The following is a 19,098-nucleotide window of genomic DNA, read 5'->3' on the forward strand; positions in this document are numbered from 1 at the left end:
GACCAGCCGCATTCCACCCGTGTCATGGGAAAAGAGCAGTTTTGTAAATAAAGTTTTTCTTTTTTACCTTGTACGGCTTTGCGACTCATGTTGGAACCTGAGTGGAACTCAACAGGTTGATCCATGTAGATGAAGCCTGCTGTAAAAGTATGTTTAAAAAAAATAATAATAATAATAATCCTTAGCTTCGCAATGCATGTCGGGAGGGGTAGCTGGTTAATTGGCGACAAGCGACTCATTTCTTCTTCTTGCCCTTGGCAGATATTAAGGATGTCACTGTTTGTGATCTAACCCTGCGCTTCAGAACAGCGCCATCCTGTTAATGAGCTTCCAGGACCAAACAAAGTGGCTGCTTGTGCCCGGCTCAACCAAAGTCCAGGGATATGTCTGATGGACCGTTAATTGGCTTCTTCTTCTATGCTTCCAGAAGGTTCACAGTAACGACCTAGGCCCTGCTGTCTTCAAGGACATGACTCATCTGTTGATTTCCGCATGCACATCACGAGAGCAGAGCAGGGACAAGTGATTGTTGTGGGATCTGATGTCATTCTTCTGACCTACTCTGACCCTGTGACAGTCAGATACACAGAATGCTCCAGCTGTGTGGCCTACAGAACATGAGCCATCTCTTCTTGGAGTGACAACTGTGCATGTGAAGACAGGACCGTTAAGGGTGTTCTCGTAGAGTCCGATGTTTAGTGACAGTCATTTTCAGACCTAGGTAGGCATGGAGGGAGAAAGATACGTTTTTTAAAGTCATGTCCTGAGGTTGTTTATTTGTATCTGTGTGACTGGTGTACCATGCCAGTGGTTTGTGGTTATTACATTGGTTGCCTTAGAAACAGTGGTATATGACCACAAGCATTGGCATCCTTAATGCCAACCACACTGACTTCCAGTGAGCAGGAAGTCCTTGACTGCTGTGGTGTGCATAGGAGATGACCATCTAGATATGCATGTTATAGGTAGTGGTTAAAGTATTATTTGACCTATGTTCAAAGTGGGATGGATGGCAAGTATTTTTTTGGCAGCCAGCGCTAACCCCTGGCCCTTCATAGAGTCCAACATCCCCTCCGGGATTTCCCATCGGATGTCACCCCCGGCCATGGTGTTGTGACGTGGTTTTGTTTTCCGGAATCCCCCTCCGTAACCCCATAAGAATGATTGTCATTAATGTGTTACCACAGGTGAAGTATTTTCCATTGCCCAGTTATTGTGATTACCTGTAAAATGTATCACCGGTCAGGTGGCTGAGCGGTTAGGGAATCGGACTAGTAATCAGAAGGTTGCAGGTTCGATTTCCCGGCCTCGTCATTTGACGTTGTGTACTTGGGAAAGGCACTTCACCCTACTTGCCTCGGGGAGAATGTCCCTGTACTTGCTGTAAGTCACTCTGGATAAGAGCGTCTGCTAAATGACTAAATGTAAATGCAATGTCGCCAGGTTCTAATGTAGCCTACGTCGCTTTGGGTGAAGTGTCATGAACGCAAAATTAATATGTTATGTTGATGTGCTGATTATACATATTGATCAAACCTAATCGTGCGAGGCGACAGGTTGGTTGTATCACATAACCAAACTCAATTGCAACACTGCAACGGGCAGCCGATCATATCACAAAAGAAATATGTATTCGCCATGCAGCTTCAAGTTCGAAAATTACATTTTGGTATACCGTCAGTGCCCCTGACCCGTGGCCTAACGAGAGCGCTGGCAAAGCACTAGTGCGATGTGTAGCTCACCTGTGGGGTCCGCTGAACTTTGTGGCGAACATAAGTCATAACATTTTCAAATTTGGTTTACAGTCGTGGCCTGTCTGGAGTTTTTTTGGAAGTAGTCGAATTACATATTTATATTCGAGTTGCAAACCCAGGCTATAGCCCACCAATTTGGCAACATAACATATTAGGAGCAAGGCTACGTCTAAAGTGAAAGTAAAATAGGGCTTTGGAACCATATCCGTGACATCACTGCCTTCTGCGCACCCTTCTACCATAGTCCCGCATTCGAGGACAGGCAAGGCTACAAGACTACAAAAGATCAGTTCTTCGATAGAGAAGCATCAGTTTTGCGTTGGTCTTGCCAGCTTGCATTAATTGTGCATTGTCACGTGGATTTCTTTTATTGATAGTGCGATTTAATTGTGTGTTGCCGTACCGGATTATCTATACAGGACACAGGTCGCGTGGGACATAAACTGTACCTAACTGAAACTTTAGGCTATGTCTGTGGGTGTGTGCGCAATGGCCATGTGTTTTGCGCCACCGTGCTAGGAGAAAGCAGACACTTTCCGCCCAGTCACCGAACAGCTTACGGACGTTACGACCCTCGATGGAGCTACAGGTGTGTGAATCTCAAAATGATGTCAGAATATGTGAGACTCAAATCTTAACTCTTGTTTATAATCTGAATTTTAATCTGGTTATGCTGCCACTGTGTATTTGCAATCTAAGGACTCAACAGTAGATTGTTGATTTTGTGTAGCTACAGTTTGGCCTATTTCTAATATAAAACCACTGATTATGGGGCATACAGGGATGTTATAGAAGTGTTAAGTAACAGCAGATGTACGCGCAGTTTGATTTAAAAGCCTAATTTTTGTTAGGATAATCATCGCCTAGTCCTCTACTTAGGGTCATTTAAATAGACCTATAGGCTACACAACTGTCTCAAAAACCAAGAGATGGTGGAAAATTGTGAAGTTTTACTTTTTTAATGTTTATAAAACGTCTGGATCTGGCCGGGTTATGCCAGTAGCAGCAATTTATTTATCAGATTAGCCTAATTGAAGTTATTCATTAGGCCTCAGCTATATTTTCCAAATGCATTTATGCAGTAGAACATCGGTAGGCATTTTTGTTACGAATGTGACTTCAGTTTTTAACTAAATTCTTATTTGCTCCGTAGTAATCATATCCAGAATAATAAAAGATTAGAAGAAAAGTGTAAATTGAAGAGGATAAGAAGAATATTTATCTGGTAAGTCACTCACGAGTTGGGTAAATGATGGTTCGGGTGGGAAGAAACTGTGCCAAACGGTTTTGATAAAAAATAATTTGCCTAGTAATGCAAGCATCAATCAAATCTTTCTGACCATGAATGCTGTATTGTACAGTACTTTTGGATTGTTGCCTCACAGAGCACATGGACATGAGCATGACTGTCTCTGCCTTTCTATCTCTCTATATTTCTGTCTGTCTTGTTTGTCTGTATTTTCCTGCAGGGGGACACAGGTCACAGAGAAAGAACCGTTTCCTGCTAGCAGCCTGTGTGTTCTCCTGTCAAGTGACAGTTCCTGTGACCAACCACAGAGGCCAGAGCACAGCATGATGGTACAGACGTCCCCCTGTGCCCTCCTCTTCTGGGGGCTGTTAGGTAAGAGCAGGCCTTGGGGGGGAGATTGGAAAGAGGGGTGCCTAAAAATAGGGGTCAGGGTCTGATGATGAGGCAGTGTCGTCTCACGCTGGTCTGGAAAGAGAAATGCTCACTGCCCCAGCTGTGGGCCGCTGTAAAGGATTGTGTTCCTCGACTTACATCTCTCCTTCTGGAGCTCCCTCCCTGGCTCCCAGGCGAGTGAGTCAGCAGCTCTGGGTGTGTGGCAGCAGGCTGGGGTAGTTGCCGTACCCACTTCTCCACTCCCGCCCGCCCGCCCATCAGCCCGCCCACCAGCCCTGATCTAAGAGGTTCCTTCAGCTGAGGAGTCACAGCTGTGTGTGGACAGCAATGGGATTCCAATAGAACATGTTCAGTCACTGTGCCACAGAAGTTTCCTAAGAATGGACAGATTGTGTCAAGAGTGTGTCGTGTCATTCTAAATCAGCCAATAGAGGGACTGTGTACTGTTAAAATATCCACCACAGTAACAGATTAATATCAATGGATCCAGTCTCTGGAGTTAGCATGATGGATGGTCACAATGTTCTGTAGTTTAAAATGCTCTTAGAACAAAGGCAAATTGCAATAAAGCTCATTAGTCCGATCTGAATTCCTTTTAGAGAGAGACAGAGAGATGCAACTGTATCTGTGGGGTAGTTTGAGATATTCTGCCTATGGCATGTTTCTGTTGAAATGAAAGTGAGATGTAGCTGTTTGTGAGTGTGTACTCAACCACATCCGTTTAGAAAGAGTGACAGAAGTATAGCTAGATAATAGCATCGGGACATCAGAAAGGACCTGAGAAAGAGAGAACGACTAAGAGGAAACGACCAAGAGAGTAAAAGTATGTTCGTCATGGCAATAAAGGAAGAAGAATTTTAAAAAGTGGAAACACGTCTGGAGGGCTATATACTGTAGATATTGTCTGTCGGCCCCTGTCTCTGCTGAGTGCGGCATTCCTCTGTCTGAAGTGGGTTCGATCGTGAGAGTAGGAGGTCAGAGAACACTGATACTTATGCAGCCCTCTGGGGACCAGGCCTGAACCACAGCCTCTAACCACAGCCTCCAAACACTGCTTCCAACCAGCCTGACATCTACTACTGACGGGCACTCAGGCCGATAGACAGCTGTGGATAGCCACCACCACCAAAGCCTTAAGGCTGTGTACAGTACAGTCACAGCTTAGCTACTTGGCTGCTCATGTCTTGTGTCGATCTGGGGCCCAACCGTAGGACCCAATTACAATGCTCCTTTCCCAGCAGAAGAGCATGAATGCTCTCCGGACCTCATCTGGCCGACTGAGGAATGGATTAGCTGCTGGCCAACCTAAATCAAATACAGATTACTCCGATGGAGTCTCTTAGGTTATTATGGAAATTAGACTGAGATTTTCTATGTACATAGATGAAGGTGTGTGTCATAATCTGTCTGAGCCAAGCCTCTCTGCTAGATGAGTTTGATACTTATCAAGATGAGTCTGATGGAAACAGCAGGCTACACACACACACACACACACACACTCAGAGGAGAAACATCTCTGTGGTATAATCCTCAACCCATACCATAATGCTGTCTCTGTTTGGCATCTGTTCCTAACTGCCAGTCTGGCCCATGCATGACTATTCAGGTATGACTGTGTCTGTGTCATCACGCATTATTCTTCAGTGTCTCCAAAACATCCTCACCGGTGGTCAGACGTTGTCACATCACAGGTTGTGTGTTGACAGCGTTGGCCATAGCCTGTATGCACACGGTGGTGCTGACATCCTTCTGGTAGAATCTCAGTCGTCTGTGTTACTCCCGCTGTCCCTGTTTTGTATACAGATATGACTTTCTATCGGATAGATTTAATGTGTTACGAACATGTCACCAAAAAAAGGTTTACATTTCAACAAACTGATAGTTCAACATGTGAACATTGCTGTGTGCCAATGTGTCAGGCGTCTAGTAAGTATACTTAGTTTTCATGCGTTTTCCGTCCGCTTTGGAAACGAGAAAGCAATGGATCATCGCTATGCAGAGGGTGAATTTCACCCCATATGGGATGAAAGAATGCCATGCCAAATATGCTACCAGGTAACTGTGTCTGGAAGTAAGCAAGCAGGCTCAGTTGAAATGCGGAAGTGGGCATGCATATAGACTATTCTAACTCAGCCATGATAACCAACAGCCTTTGTTGCGCCCGCTTTAGGGTGTGTGTGGGTACTGCCAGTCCTGATTGCCCCGTCGTCACCAACGCTGTGTACCTCACTGAGGACTCTGAATACCAACCTCACACAACGGCGGCGCTACATGGTAGGACAAAGACTTTTGAAAACACAGTAAACTTCCACATAATACAGCACATCTTGGTGTTTGACATGGAAATATATTCCCTTTCTAACAGAAATATAATTTTCCAATAAATTATACTATCCGGGTTCATTATGAGGAGGTCTTCAAACCTCGGAACATAACTCGACTGGTGAGTGCTCACAAGATGGTGCTTACATCTAAGTCACCTTTTGGATATTTGTATAGTGGTATATTCAATCTTTTCAATGTTCCTCTCCTCTCAGAAGTCACAAGTAGAAGGGTTAGAGGACAAAGACCTCCAGGAGGTGTGGCTGTTGGTGAACAAGGAAGTTCTCAAGCACATTCTCCGTGTCCTCCCTGAGCGTCACCCGTCGTATCGCTACACGTTTAGCCTGGAAGACCTTTTCCTGAAGGTGCAGCAGATGTTGCCCTCCCCTGATGAGGTAGGCCACTCAGGACAGACCCCCAGTGCACCTTGCTACCTTTTCACATCTTCCCACACTCATCTTCAGTAAGAGACATGCCTGATATATCAAACCCAGTGAAACTATTTGCTGCAGCACTCTGTAATTAAAATCTCTTCTCCTCACCTGACTTTCTATCTGTGATCATCCAAGCATTCTTTCATCCCACACATATTAGAGCCATTTCTCAGCCAATACATATTGAGAACACACCTGCACTTGTGGATGTTTGTGAATTTGTGTGGGCTTCATGTGGAGCCTTTAGTGACATTGCTTGTAAAAAAAAAAAGAAAAAAAAGGACTGAACAAACCAAGTTGAATTTTGTTTTATTTGTGATAGTGGGAGCCACCGGAACGTATCCAGGAGATATGTGACAGGATAAAGGACCCTGACTATCCTGGCTGGACATTCATCACACCCAAGTCTCTGCTGGACAACTTTTACCGCTCCATGCGCTGCCTGTTCTCCGACTGCTTCTCCATCCAGTACCCTGAGGAACCTAACTGTGAGAAAACAACACACACATACTGTACAGCCTAGCACCTATACACTATACAGTACTTCTATACATCTAGACCTTATCTTAAAAGAATTGATTGTTCAATCTACTTCAGGCTTTGTACTTTTTTTCTATGTCCCCACACTACAACTCTGTTCTCCTCCAAGTGTAGTTTTGTCATGAGCTGTTTTACTAAAAAGTCTATAGAAAGTGTATCGAAAAACATATTATACAACATCCATAGCTGAAATTCCACCCATGTGTCTACCTAGTCTTCCTGTAAATCCAGTACTTATCCAGGTTTATGTGTTAGTTGTTTTAGTTGATATATATCACTGTAATAAGGTCTCCTGCGACATGAAATCCAGTCTGTAATTATATGCCACAAGTGAAAGGAGGATGTAACAAGACACTGTGCATTTGTCTTGTATGACAAAGTCACTGGACTGATTTAGCTGTGTCAATCAGGGCACACACTGTTGCTGTGATCTTTCATGTGTGGTGGAACCAAGTGTATTAATTAACTTGGATGCAGTGTTCCTCAGGACTTCGCTGCTGGCTATTGGCTCTTAGTGTCCTGAAATAGCCCAGGCTCCTCTCTGTCCGATTCACATCTCAAACTCTAACCAACCTCAACCATCTACACAGAGCCCAGCGGATCACAGCTGTAGGATTATGGGTAAAAATTAACCCTGACGGACAGCCTATGCTGCTTAACAGTTTAGCTCGGTCCTCACTCTGGGCTGTCATCCCAAGGTGCTCCATTTCAACCACAACATGTGATACGGTCCAGAAACAGCACTGGTGTCAGACACATGCTTGTGAGTCTAGGTTAGGGTCAAGCGTTTACCATCCAAACTCATCAATCCACTGACCTGAATGTCATTTGAGTGAGTTGGAGCGAGTGTTCTCCGTTTTCCATGAACCATAACACACGCAGTGTATCAAGAGGGATATACGGAACTGTTAAGACAGACAAACACTGACACATTATCCTCTGTTGTTTCCATCTTTCAGATTGTAATGTTTCTCATTGGCTAAGGCACAAGAGCGAGCACCAGACATGAGGGGGGTGCTGTTACACTGTTCCTTGTCTCCAGTGCCTATGGTTCCCTCTAGTGACCGCGTAAGGGCTTATAACCGTTACCTCCACTTAACAATCAACCAGTACGCAGCATCATGTTCACCATCGTCTTTGTCCTCCTCACCATCATTCCTCGTATTGATGTTCCTCGCACTTCTCCAGAGACAAAGCTCTCACCTGTATTTATCATATGAAAGTCTGTCTTATCCAATGTACAGTCAGTGTATTTTCAAGGTGAATTCTTAATCAGCAATTTACTGCAGTTGGTTATTTGCTTAACAAGAGATAATTAATGACTTGCAGTCCTTTTATTTTTTTGGTCAACCAATGGTGTTTGCTATTCAGGGAACAATTGTTTTTCATGCTAATCTTGATCAAAGCAATGCAATTTTTATAGAAGTAAGCTTGTTTATGTTTTAAATGGGTACATATTTTGATGAAGCAGCAATGTGATCATGTGTTTTGACTCTTTGTTTTTAGAGCTTACATACATATATTGCACTGACTTGCTGGATAAGTTAGTGAATGAATGCCAAAACAGATTCCTGGGATAGGAGAGAGTTGAGCTTGAGCTCCATCACCCCTAAAGTTCGAGGATCTGAGAGATACTACACCTTGTCAGTAGTACGAGTTGGATTGTGGCTTAACATAAAATGGAATGTTTTTATACATGAGATTTAGATTGTTATAATATTGACGTTATTTATTTAGGCATATTATGTGTTATGCTTATTGTATATGACAAAATTCTAAAAAGTGTGTTACTGTTTACCAATTGTGTTCATTGTAATGCTTACCGTTACTGTCCGACATTATTGAACCTTAACCATGATCTTATGAGTGACGCATTGGTGTGTTTGTCAATTAATAAAAAGCATTGCGCAACGCTAAGCTGATGCATAAATAAGCAATATTGTGTGATACATTACATTTAGATTTATGCATTTAGCAGCTTTACATCTTCCTGAAGTGTTGCTGCGTTATACACATTTGATGATAATGGTTTCATTATCAAAGGTACAGGTTATTATGTAGTCCATTTGACATTTATGTGTTCATTTATACCAATTCAGGCCAAATTTGAGATTACCATTACTTCAGAGAGTTTCTACGAGGTATGCTATTCACAGCTTCTCAGACCACATACGCAGACTTCTGAAGACGGTTACATACTGCAAAACAAGTGACGTTTGTGCACAGGTGATTGTCAGGGAAGCGTATCTCTTTACCACTTGTCCCATGTTGCGTTCCGTAGTTCAAAATGTTTTCATTAGTCCTTCTGTACTCTGACGTTTGACACAGTAAAGTACATTTTGTTCGCCGATGGAACACACGTAACACTGAATTAGATTAGAGCTACAACTTCCAACAATGTCTTCTAACAACGGAATTCAGATCCCCACCCGCCTACCGTTGCTGTTGACCCACGAAGGCGTGCTTTTACCGGGCTCTACGATGCGAATAAGCGTGGACACCCCGAGAAACATGCAACTCGTAAAGAGCAGGTTGTTGAAGGGGACTTCATTGAAAAGCACCATCATAGGGGTGATCCCCAACACAAGAGACCCCGAAAACGACACCGAGAATCTACCATCTCTACACAGGTTATTATAGATACATGGAGAGTCGGTTCCCATACCCTTTAGTTTTTGACAGGGCAGTAGTTGTGATGTAACGCTAGCATGCTAACGTTGCAGTACAGTAGCTAGCTTAACAGTAAGTTAACTAACTATCCTCAGCTAGGTATCTAGTAGGATCATTTTAACTTAAAATGTCAAACAATGTTACTATTGTCAACGTGTTTTTACCTAGCTAATAAACATAAATACTGAATAATAAACATTGCAATTAATCTTACATAATTTGCAAATGTGCAAAAATGGTTTGTGACATGTAAAGTGTAAAATGAATATTTCAAGTTTTTTTTATATTGAGATACAGTATAAACCTTTCTACAGTCGTGGAAACTGCCAATTGTCAGTTATTCTAGAAAAGTTCACAGAATGGCAGGTCCACATATGGACTTTAACCCTGAATCCATAATTCATCTGGTCAACAATTCACTATGATTACTAACTGGCAACGTTATGAATCTGCTCCGTGCTTTCCTAGAATTAGGGAATGATAATTATAGAATTCACCTGCTTCATCGAAATTAATCCAGCCCTCCACTCATCCTCTCTCTCTGTTGATCTCTAATCTCTCTCCCCAGTATCGGGGTAGCGGGCATGGCGGTGCAGGTGGTGGGCAGTAATTGGCCAAAGCCCCACTACACCCTCCTGATTACTGGTGTGTGTCGCTTCCGCCTGGTGGGGCTCCTGAAGGAGCATCCCTTCCCAGTGGCAGAGGTGGAGCAGCTGGAGCTGTTGGAGCAGTACACCACCCCTGGAGGGGCCGCCGGGACGGGCGGGGCAGCAGGGGCCATCAGGGAGGACGGCGAGCTGAGAGACCTGTCTCAGATGTTCTACCAGGCTGCAGTGCAGGTGGGTGGGTGTGCTGGAGAAGGATTGTCATACATTAGGAATGATATTTGGTCTTTCTCAGTGCTTAGGTGTGCTTGACCTAGCATCCCCGTGAATACTCCTGGAGCTTGATTTAGGATTTAGAGTACACGTAATTCAGTCTTAGGTAAGAACTAAGTGTTAAAAGTCACCCCATCAAACTTGCAACACAAATACACTATAAAGTCATCTGTCAGTCTTTGATCCTAGTAGTAAAGTGTTGCTCAGGCTCAGCCACATGAGACCCTGCTGGTTAGGGCCTGTTTTCTACCCTTTATCCCCTGTCTCTGTGTATTAGGTCATGTTTACATATACCCAGCCATACTGTCTGTCTGCATCCTATCAACGGTGCTGTGTTCATGGCCCTGCCACTCTGTTTCACATGTCCTTGTGCCCTACTTCCTTTTCATTGGTTAGCTATTCAACCCAGCTCTCTGAAGTGTTGAAGTTCATAAACCTTGTGTCCTCTGTGCTGGTGTGCATGCATACATACCCTCAAACATGTACGTAAGCACACAGTAGCTTCTGGATATGTACATGCAGCTAGTGTATGAATGTTTTTGTGCATTTTCTGTTTTATAAGGTGTACAGACCTTTTCCCATCAAGAGGAAAAGGAATCAACTCTTCTGTGTGTGTTTCAGCTGGTGGGGATGTTGGACATGTCTGTGCCTGTGGTGGCCAAACTGAGGCGACTCTTGGACAGTCTTCCGAGAGAGACCCTTCCTGACATCCTGGCCTCCATGATACGCACCACCAACAAGGAGAAACTGCAGGTGCAGCTGTGTGTGGGTGTATGGGAGACCGGTAGAGAGACAGACAGAGAGTCCTATATTTTGGATTACTGTAACGTTGTTGTGTGTGTGGAAATAGCCTCACCTCAAAGTAATCTTTTTTTTATTTTATATCGGGTCCCTCTCTACACACACACACACACACACACTCAGGTCCTGGATGCGGTGGATCTGGAGGAGCGCTTTAAGAGGGCCCTGCCCATGCTGACCAGGCAGATCGAAGGGCTGAAACTGCTGCACAAAACCAGGAAAGTACGACCTGACGACAACAAGAGGGTAGGACATCCTGGCATCGTAATTCAAACCTTGACCTCTGGTGTCCCCTTTGGCCTCTGTGGAGACTAACAGAGACGTTTACTAGAAAGATCTGACCCTCTATTCAAACAGACATCAAGTCTGCATAACTTGAGTTATTCAAAAAAAAAAAATTAATGATTTTATTTTTTAATGATGTTAATTATTAATGTATAACTCAATTTTATTATGTATTTATGTTGTACTATTTGTATTGTAATATTTGCTTTGGATAAAAGCGTCTGCTAAATGAAAACAATTTTTAACCTTTCTTTTACTGCTTCCATACCTCTCTACCCCAGGTGTTGGCAGTGCGTAAGGGAGGAATGTTTCCAGGGCGACAGTTCTCTCTGGAAGAGGAGGGGGAGGAAGAGGATGCTGATGACACAGCTTCTCTAGAGAGGAAGGTGAAAGGAGCCAACATGCCAGAACCCGCCCTCAAAGTCTGTCTTAAAGAACTCAAGAGGTAGGTGTGTGTGTGTGCCTGTGTGTATGTATTATAGACATAGTGGCATCCTATGCTGTGTGATAATTCCCGCACTAATACTTCCTGTGTGCTGGCCTCCCCAGACTGAAGAAGATGCCCCAGTCGATGCCAGAGTCCGCCCTCACCCGTAACTACCTGGACCTGATGGTGGAGCTGCCCTGGAGTAAGCAGACCACAGGTACTACTGACAGAACAGGGAGTTCTGTCCCCCTGTTCAAGTCCACCTTCCTGCAGCGTGACACTACTGACCTCTGACACTTGAGGGCGCTGTCTGACACTGTTCTCTGTCTACCCTCTCTGCCACCAGAGGGAGCAGTTCACTGTACTGCGCTTAGCCCCCATCTAGAAGTGTTTGGGGAATTTGACTGTGGGTTTCTGTGGGATGTTAGCACCTCCATAACTATGGACAGCCAATAATAACTGTACTCTCTCCGCTCACCTTCCCTCCCCATCCCTTCCCCTCCTCTCCAGACTGCCTGGACATCCATGCTGCTCGTGTCCTATTGGACAACGACCATTACGCCATGGAGAAACTGAAGAGGCGTGTCCTGGAGTACCTGGCTGTGCGGCAGCTGAAGAGTAACCTCAAGGGCCCCATCTTGTGCTTCGTGGGGCCGCCGGGGGTGGGCAAGACCAGCGTGGGCCGCTCCGTGGCCCGGACCCTGGGGAGGGAGTTCCACCGCATCTCCCTGGGGGGGGTCTGTGACCAGTCTGACATCCGCGGCCACAGGTAAGTTCTAAACCGCCTGAAAAAATACCTTGGCTGTTAGTCACTACAAATGATTTTCCTTATGTAAACCATTAAGGGTTGATCCAAATCAAATCTAGGTCAACTGTCAGTTCAGGAAGATCAGGTCTGTCTGACACTAACATACACGTACACAAACACACACCCTTCTCCCTGGGTTTTTGGTAACATATATCAACATGAGAGGATCTCTGGGAGTTAGAACATGATGTCACTATTTTGATCTGCTGTCACTATGGAGATGAAGGGGAATGACAACATCACCATCAGGCTCAAGCAGGTCCCATGTGGGTCTCTTTGTTCAAACCTTACCAGCCACCACCGCCACACACACACACACACACACAGCTTTCTTCTTTCTCGTGTCCTTCCCTTCTCATTCCTCCCCCTTTCTTCTCATGTTCCCCTCTCTCTACCTCCCCCTCTCTTTCCCTCCCTGCCCCCCCCCCCCCCCCATTCCTCCTCCTTCCCTCGCTCCCCCTCCCCTCTCTATCCTTCCCTCTCTCTCTTAGGCGCACCTACGTGGGCAGCATGCCCGGACGCATCATCAACGGCCTGAAGACAGTGGGGGTCAACAATCCTGTGTTCCTATTGGACGAGGTGGACAAGCTGGGCAAGAGTCTGCAGGGAGACCCTGCAGCCGCTCTGCTGGAGGTGAGTCCCCCCGTATCCACTATGGCCATTAACCAGTAGGAGTTCTGGACCTGGATAATTACTACAGTCTATAATCCAGACTTTGTTTCTTTTGGTACTTCTCGATTCGATTCTTGGGGTCACGATTCGATTAAAAATCGATTCACTTTCTTTATTTTTATTTTATGAAAACAAACAACAAACAAAACGTATAAATAAAACTTATAAAAGGTACATTTATTAGACTCTTTTGAGCCTTTCCCAGTGGGACAGTTGGTTGAGGGGCAGTTCTATGGGCATATGTGAAGCCCTCTGTGACATGCTTGCGTGTAAAAAGGGCTATACAAATAAATTTGATTTGATTTGACAGTTGGGTACCTGGAAAGACAGTTGGGAGGGGATCTGGACAGTCGGGGAGTAGTGCTGCGGTTACAGGGATCTGGGCCCATGGATGTGTTTGGCACTACGCTCTGTGCTGGTTTTGAACCCAGGTTGTTGTTCTCAACCCACTACACCATGGGGTCCCCCTTCTATATACTTGGAACTAACATATATATTACTTAACTGATATCAGTTAAATGAATCTTCAATTGGTTTGAGCAAGATTAGAACCAGGGGTACTGTTTTTGGCAGTAGACTCGATGGTACACATGCTTACCCACTGAGCCACAGAGAGTTCCTGCAAAGTAACTTTCTACAAGACAGTTGCCCTTATGACACTACTAAATGCCAATTTATAATACAGAATATTCTGCCTCCAAATCATACTTACAAAACAAGTAAAAGTTTGCTGAAGGATTTCTCTGAACTCGTTCACGAAATACAGTGACGATAAGTAGACTTTTCTTGAATAGACTTATTTATTTCTGCAACACGGTTAAATATTAAACAGAAATGTACAGCCTCATAAATAAATGAATAAAATAATAAATAATTGAAAATCGATTTTTGACATTTCTGAATCGATGTGAATCGCTAGAAGACTGAATTGCAATTCATAAGTTAATCGATTCCCCCCCACCCAATAAACTACTACTACTACTATAAACCCTGTGTATGTCTTTAGGTACTATGATACCCTTGACTATGTTCTGATCTATAAACCCTGTGTCTAGGTACTGATCTATGATACCAGTGACTATGTTCTGATCTATAAACCCTGTGTCTATGTGTCTAGGTACTGATCTATGATACCCATGACTATGTTCTGATCTATAAACCTTGTGTCCATGTGTCTAGGTTCTGGACCCAGAACAGAACCACAGCTTCACCGACCACTACCTCAACGTACCTTTCGACCTCTCCCAGGTTCTGTTCATTGCCACGGCAAACACCACCACCACCATCCCCCCGGCTCTGCTGGACAGGATGGAGGTTCTGCAGGTGCCAGGTCAGAGGGCAGGGGTCAGGCGGGGCAGCAGACGGGGAACTGAGGATGTCTGTGATATTGATGAAGTTTAAATGGATGCAGCCTCGCTTATTCCCACATGAATAGGACATGTGATCGCGTAGACAGAGGCCACAAAGGAACTCTATGTAGATTGTGTGTGTGGATGGACCTACTGTATTTACGCACGTGCGTGTATTGATTTCCCCCCCCCCATGTGGTACGCTATCCTAGGCTACACCCAGGAGGAGAAGGTGGAGATCGCCCACCGTCACCTGATCCCTCACCAGCTGGAGCAGCATGGCCTCACCCCCCAGCAGCTCCAGATCCCCCAGGACACCACGCTGGAGATGACCAGCCGGTACGTCCAGACAGACGGAGGTCTTCTGATTATCTAAGGATTCTAAAGGCTAGCTGGGGTTAGACAGGGGCTTGAGAGGGGACGGGGGTTAGGATTACTCTGAGACTAGACAGGTTAACTGAGTTAACCCTCACACACACACATAAACAAACACACACATATACATGTTGACAAGCCCAAAACACAGACAAATTCATCCTGACAGACACGGAAATGCCCATTGACAGACACAGTTACAAACCAGATAGACTGTCAGACCATAAGACTGACTGGTATAGCATGTACATTACATAGTCCTTGGGTTCTGTGAGGGGTTTAGGTTAGTTAAGGTGTGCATTTGTGACATTGCTTGCAAAGGGCCACACAAATAGATTTGATACACCGTGAAATGAATTCATAGATAAATGATGTGTGTGTTTAGGTACACCCGTGAGGCAGGCGTGCGCTCCCTGGAGAGGAAGATCGGGGCGATCTGTCGAGCCGTGGCAGTGAAGGTCGCTGAGGGTCACGAGGTCATGAAGTCAGAAGCCTCGGTGGCTGAGGGAGCATCTCAGGGAGTGCAGGATGGAGGTAGGAGGACCTAAATGAGACCACCCCAGGAGTAGGACGCACACTGACCACGAAACCCACTCCATCCACACTCGCTCCCAAATCTGACTAGACCGCCAGGCTGCTGAACTGCCCCTAAACCTACCCCACCCTTTTGAATAGGATCAACACACACACCTACGCTCATCACAGACATACACATCATGTACTCTCCGTAAGCTGTGAGTCGATGGCGCCAGAAGACTGCTGACCTCTGCAGAGTGCTCGCTCACAAACATACAGGCACGCTTGAACACACACACACACGCAAATGCAAAAACACACACACACGCCATCCGCCTTCTGAATAAGAGGCCTTCTCAGGGGCTAAGCCCCCTGCCCCCCGCGCCCCCCCCCCCCCACACACACACACCCTCCTCCTCCCTCCCTGGGTGTCTGTGCAGCTGCTCTTGTGTAACAGGAGAAATGACCCGGCCAGTTAATACAGCCAGTCGTGGGGGGGGGGGAGTAGAGGAGGAGGAGGGAGGGAAGAGAACAGAGGGGTTTTATGGCCCTGCAGCAGTTTCCCTTTTGAAATAGGAAAAGACGCCCCGCAGCCCCAAGGCAACACGCACGCACGCACAAACTCTGCTGTCACCTCCTCTCCAGTCTTTAGTCAGCCTGCCCAGGCGGGAGCACATGAACCAGCTGAGCAGAGAAAGGGAGATGATGAAGAGAGTCATGAATAGAAGAGCAGATGAGGATGAAAGGAGAGACGATGCAGAGGCAGAAGGAGAAGTCTTTTAACTCCTCCTCTGGTCCTTTGTGCGTGTCTTTTTGTTGCCAGGTAACCGCAACATTGTCGGCAGACATAGTGGTACACATTGAAAAGAGGTGTGTGCTGGTGGTGTTGTTTGTGTGTGAAGACAAGGATGCGTGCTTGTTTGTGTGCATGTGTATTATGAGCTGATGCCCTAGAACTCCCAGTTGGTAACAGATGCCAAATGACTAGTTTGATGGATCACATCTGTTTGTCTGTCCTGCTCTGTCCTCCCTTCCTTCCTCTGTGTGTGTGTGTGTGTGTGTGTGTGTGTGTGCGCTTGTATGTGTTTGTGTGTTGTCAATGGCCAGTGTTGAATAGAACACAGGGGTCATTAGTAGTCACATCACATGATCAGTGGGCGGTCATTGGCATGTGCATAGGAGGTCTGGCGCGCCACAGTATATCCCACTCTGTGTCTCTCTTTCTCTCTCTTTTCCTTCTGTCCTCCACACACGCACTCAGACATCTGGATGCACATGCATGACATCTCTCTTCTTAAACGTGGCATTCGCTCTGTTGTTTCTGTGTGCTCAGACATGGCAGTGCCCCCGGAGATGCCCATAGTGATCGACCACATCGCCCTGAAGGACATTCTGGGGCCTCCCCTCTTTGACATGGAGGTGAGCTGGTCCCGCCACCGAAACGGCTTCTCGTACGTAGCCTTGAATAGTGGGTGTGCTACTCAGCCACATTGATGGTTGCTGTTATTGCGACGTCAGTACGGTCACGGAAGGTGGGGGTGGAGAGGGGAGAGGTGTTCCTGGTCTTTCTCAGTGGGAGGGGCAGGTGGTTGGGGGTAGGGGGGGGCTGTACTGTGGTCATGTTTGTACTGGTCCACGTGCGTCATTCTAACGTTGTGTTCCATTTCATGGCAGGTGTCTGAACGGCTGACCCTGCCGGGAGTGGCGATCGGTCTAGCTTGGACGCCGCTGGGCGGGGAGATCATGTTTGTGGAGGCCAGCCGCACGGAGGGAGAGGGGCAGCTGACTCTCACCGGCCAGCTGGGTGACGTCATGAAGGAGTCGGCCCAGCTCGCCATCAGCTGGCTACGCAGCAACGCCAAGACCTACCAGCTCACCAACAGTGAGAACGCTTACAAACAAACACACACGGGACGCAATTACATCCAGAAAACATTTTGATGTGTGTGTGTGTTCTGCAGTGGTGGGGGGTTCAGATCCTCTGGAGGGGACAGACATCCATCTGCATTTCCCAGCGGGCGCGGTCACTAAGGATGGCCCCTCCGCTGGCGTCACCATGGTAACGTGCCTAGCGTCTCTGTTCAGCGGCCGCCTGGTCAGGTCAGATGTTGCCATGACGGGAGAGATCACACTAAGAGGACTGGTGCTTCCGGTAAGGTGTACACAAACACACACACACTCAAGCTCTACCTAAAACAGTATGAGCTCATAGAGGATCTGTTATTTTTTACTCAACAGGTGGGCGGGATCAAGGACAAGGTCCTGGCAGCCCATAGGGCAGGGTTGAAACGTCTCATCATCCCCAAGCGCAATGACAAGGACCTGGAGGAGATCCCTGCCCACATCAGGGCGGAGCTTGACTTTGTGACTGCAGCCAATCTTGATGATGTCCTGAACGCTGCTTTCGATGGGGGGTTCCCTGTAGCCTCCCTGACACAACCACACCTGGTCAGCAAGCTGTGATAGGCTCCTCCACCCGTCCATCTGGTCAGCAAGCTGTGATAGGCTCCTCCACCCGTCCGAGTTGAGTTCATGGCCTTTTTAAGATGGCCTTTTTTTCAGATTTATAACCCGTTTTGCCTCTTGGTTTGGGGGTGGTCAAGGGGAGACGAGACGCAGTGTTCATATAGAATGCTGGATAAACTCTTCCTCTCAGCTTGGCCACTGTGCTCAGGACAGGGTTGCCGTGGCAACACAGGGCCCATCTTCCACCTCGAGCTTGGCAAAGCTCCAGGTTTACAGACTATAGCACAGACAGGGTCAGAGACAGTGCTGGAGTATGTCCACAAGAGGCAGATCAACTAAAATCTGCAGATCCAGTATCAATTGGATCAACTAGACGAAAAGACAAATTAACATTACTTATCTGTTTAACCAATCTGCCTATAGCGAGACAACTATGTGTGCATAATGACATGAGCGTGATTGCACATTTAGCATATTGTTAAGATGCAGCAATATTGTCTCTTAACTAGCTGTAATACAGTTGCTTCTGAAAGCATTGCTAATAGACAAAAATAAAGATGATTTCCTCAATTACTAATGGTGGTTTCCTCTACTGATAATAGATCCTCTACATCCGTCTCATCAAATGTGTGTATGTAGGAGGAGTGGGCACAGAGGAAGAACAGGGAGAAAAAATTGCGTGTTGAAAGATGAAATATTTCATGCTATCTGGCTGTCACAAGGCCTACCCGAGTGGACGAGATGGCTGGATTCAGACCTCAGGATGCTACAGCAGGATGGCTCACCACAGACGGAGTGATGACATGTCCATGGGGCATCTGGGATGGGAGCCCTCAGGAAGTAGGCTAGTCTGCTCCTAGCAACCCCACCCACCCCAAAGCTGTAACCCACAATAGGTGGGGACTAATGAGGTGGGTAAAGACTAGTCTGATCGCTGGAGACTGGTAGGTGTTTGTTCTCCACCGAGACACGTTGAGGTGAGGACGTTGGTGCATTTCCCAGCAAAGTGGGCATGACGCCAGACTCCCAGTGATGCCCTAGGGCTTCTGGGTAATGTCGTCAGGAGTGTTAGCATGAACATGGTGGGCGAGGGCTCAGCTGTGCCTGGGTCAACGAGGCCTCGCTCTCACTCCCTCTGAACTTGAAAACTAACAAATAC

The 19,098-nt window shown here is 46.3% G+C and overlaps 2 protein-coding genes across 3 annotated transcripts; both read left to right on the top strand.

Moving 5' to 3' along the window:
- Positions 1 to 2,043: 2,043 nt before the first annotated feature.
- Positions 2,044 to 8,629, top strand: il34 (interleukin 34). Of its 2 annotated transcripts, none has more exons than XM_067234986.1 (8): positions 2,044 to 2,343; positions 2,908 to 2,979; positions 3,224 to 3,375; positions 5,567 to 5,670; positions 5,762 to 5,839; positions 5,934 to 6,113; positions 6,475 to 6,640; positions 7,652 to 8,629. In XM_067234986.1, the coding sequence occupies exons 3-8, from the start codon at positions 3,327 to 3,329 to the stop codon at positions 7,699 to 7,701; spliced, it is 627 nt and encodes a 208-aa protein (XP_067091087.1). In that variant the 5' UTR covers positions 2,044 to 2,343; positions 2,908 to 2,979; positions 3,224 to 3,326; the 3' UTR covers positions 7,702 to 8,629. The 2 variants fall into 2 exon arrangements, with proteins under 2 accessions (XP_067091087.1, XP_067091088.1); XM_067234987.1 differs by having other exon boundaries at positions 5,810 to 5,839.
- A 406-nt stretch (positions 8,630 to 9,035) lies between these two features.
- Positions 9,036 to 18,512, top strand: lonp2 (lon peptidase 2, peroxisomal). Its single transcript, XM_067234442.1, has 15 exons — positions 9,036 to 9,322; positions 9,931 to 10,201; positions 10,862 to 10,993; positions 11,165 to 11,287; positions 11,608 to 11,771; positions 11,876 to 11,970; positions 12,264 to 12,522; positions 13,053 to 13,194; positions 14,413 to 14,563; positions 14,795 to 14,921; positions 15,343 to 15,491; positions 16,807 to 16,892; positions 17,148 to 17,355; positions 17,435 to 17,625; positions 17,712 to 18,512. The coding sequence occupies exons 1-15, from the start codon at positions 9,090 to 9,092 to the stop codon at positions 17,934 to 17,936; spliced, it is 2,556 nt and encodes an 851-aa protein (XP_067090543.1). The 5' UTR covers positions 9,036 to 9,089; the 3' UTR covers positions 17,937 to 18,512.
- Positions 18,513 to 19,098: the final 586 nt, after the last annotated feature.

This window comes from Osmerus mordax, chromosome 4 (assembly GCF_038355195.1).
Source record: "Osmerus mordax isolate fOsmMor3 chromosome 4, fOsmMor3.pri, whole genome shotgun sequence".
In the NCBI taxonomy this organism is placed as follows: Eukaryota; Metazoa; Chordata; class Actinopteri; order Osmeriformes; family Osmeridae; genus Osmerus; species Osmerus mordax.

Bases quoted from the DNA above. Each gene is read 5' to 3' on its own strand.
- lonp2 (XM_067234442.1), top strand. From the start codon at position 9,090: ATGTCTTCTAACAACGGAATTCAGATCCCCACCCGCCTACCGTTGCTG. The intron at 11,971-12,263 runs GTACTACTGACA...CCTCCTCTCCAG, and splicing joins CTGGAGTAAGCAGACCACAG to ACTGCCTGGACATCCATGCT. The intron at 15,492-16,806 runs GTAGGAGGACCT...CTGTGTGCTCAG, and splicing joins TCAGGGAGTGCAGGATGGAG to ACATGGCAGTGCCCCCGGAG.
- il34 (XM_067234986.1), top strand. From the start codon at position 3,327: ATGATGGTACAGACGTCCCCCTGTGCCCTCCTCTTCTGGGGGCTGTTA. The intron at 5,840-5,933 runs GTGAGTGCTCAC...CTCTCCTCTCAG, and splicing joins CTCGGAACATAACTCGACTG to AAGTCACAAGTAGAAGGGTT. The intron at 6,114-6,474 runs GTAGGCCACTCA...TATTTGTGATAG, and splicing joins TGTTGCCCTCCCCTGATGAG to TGGGAGCCACCGGAACGTAT.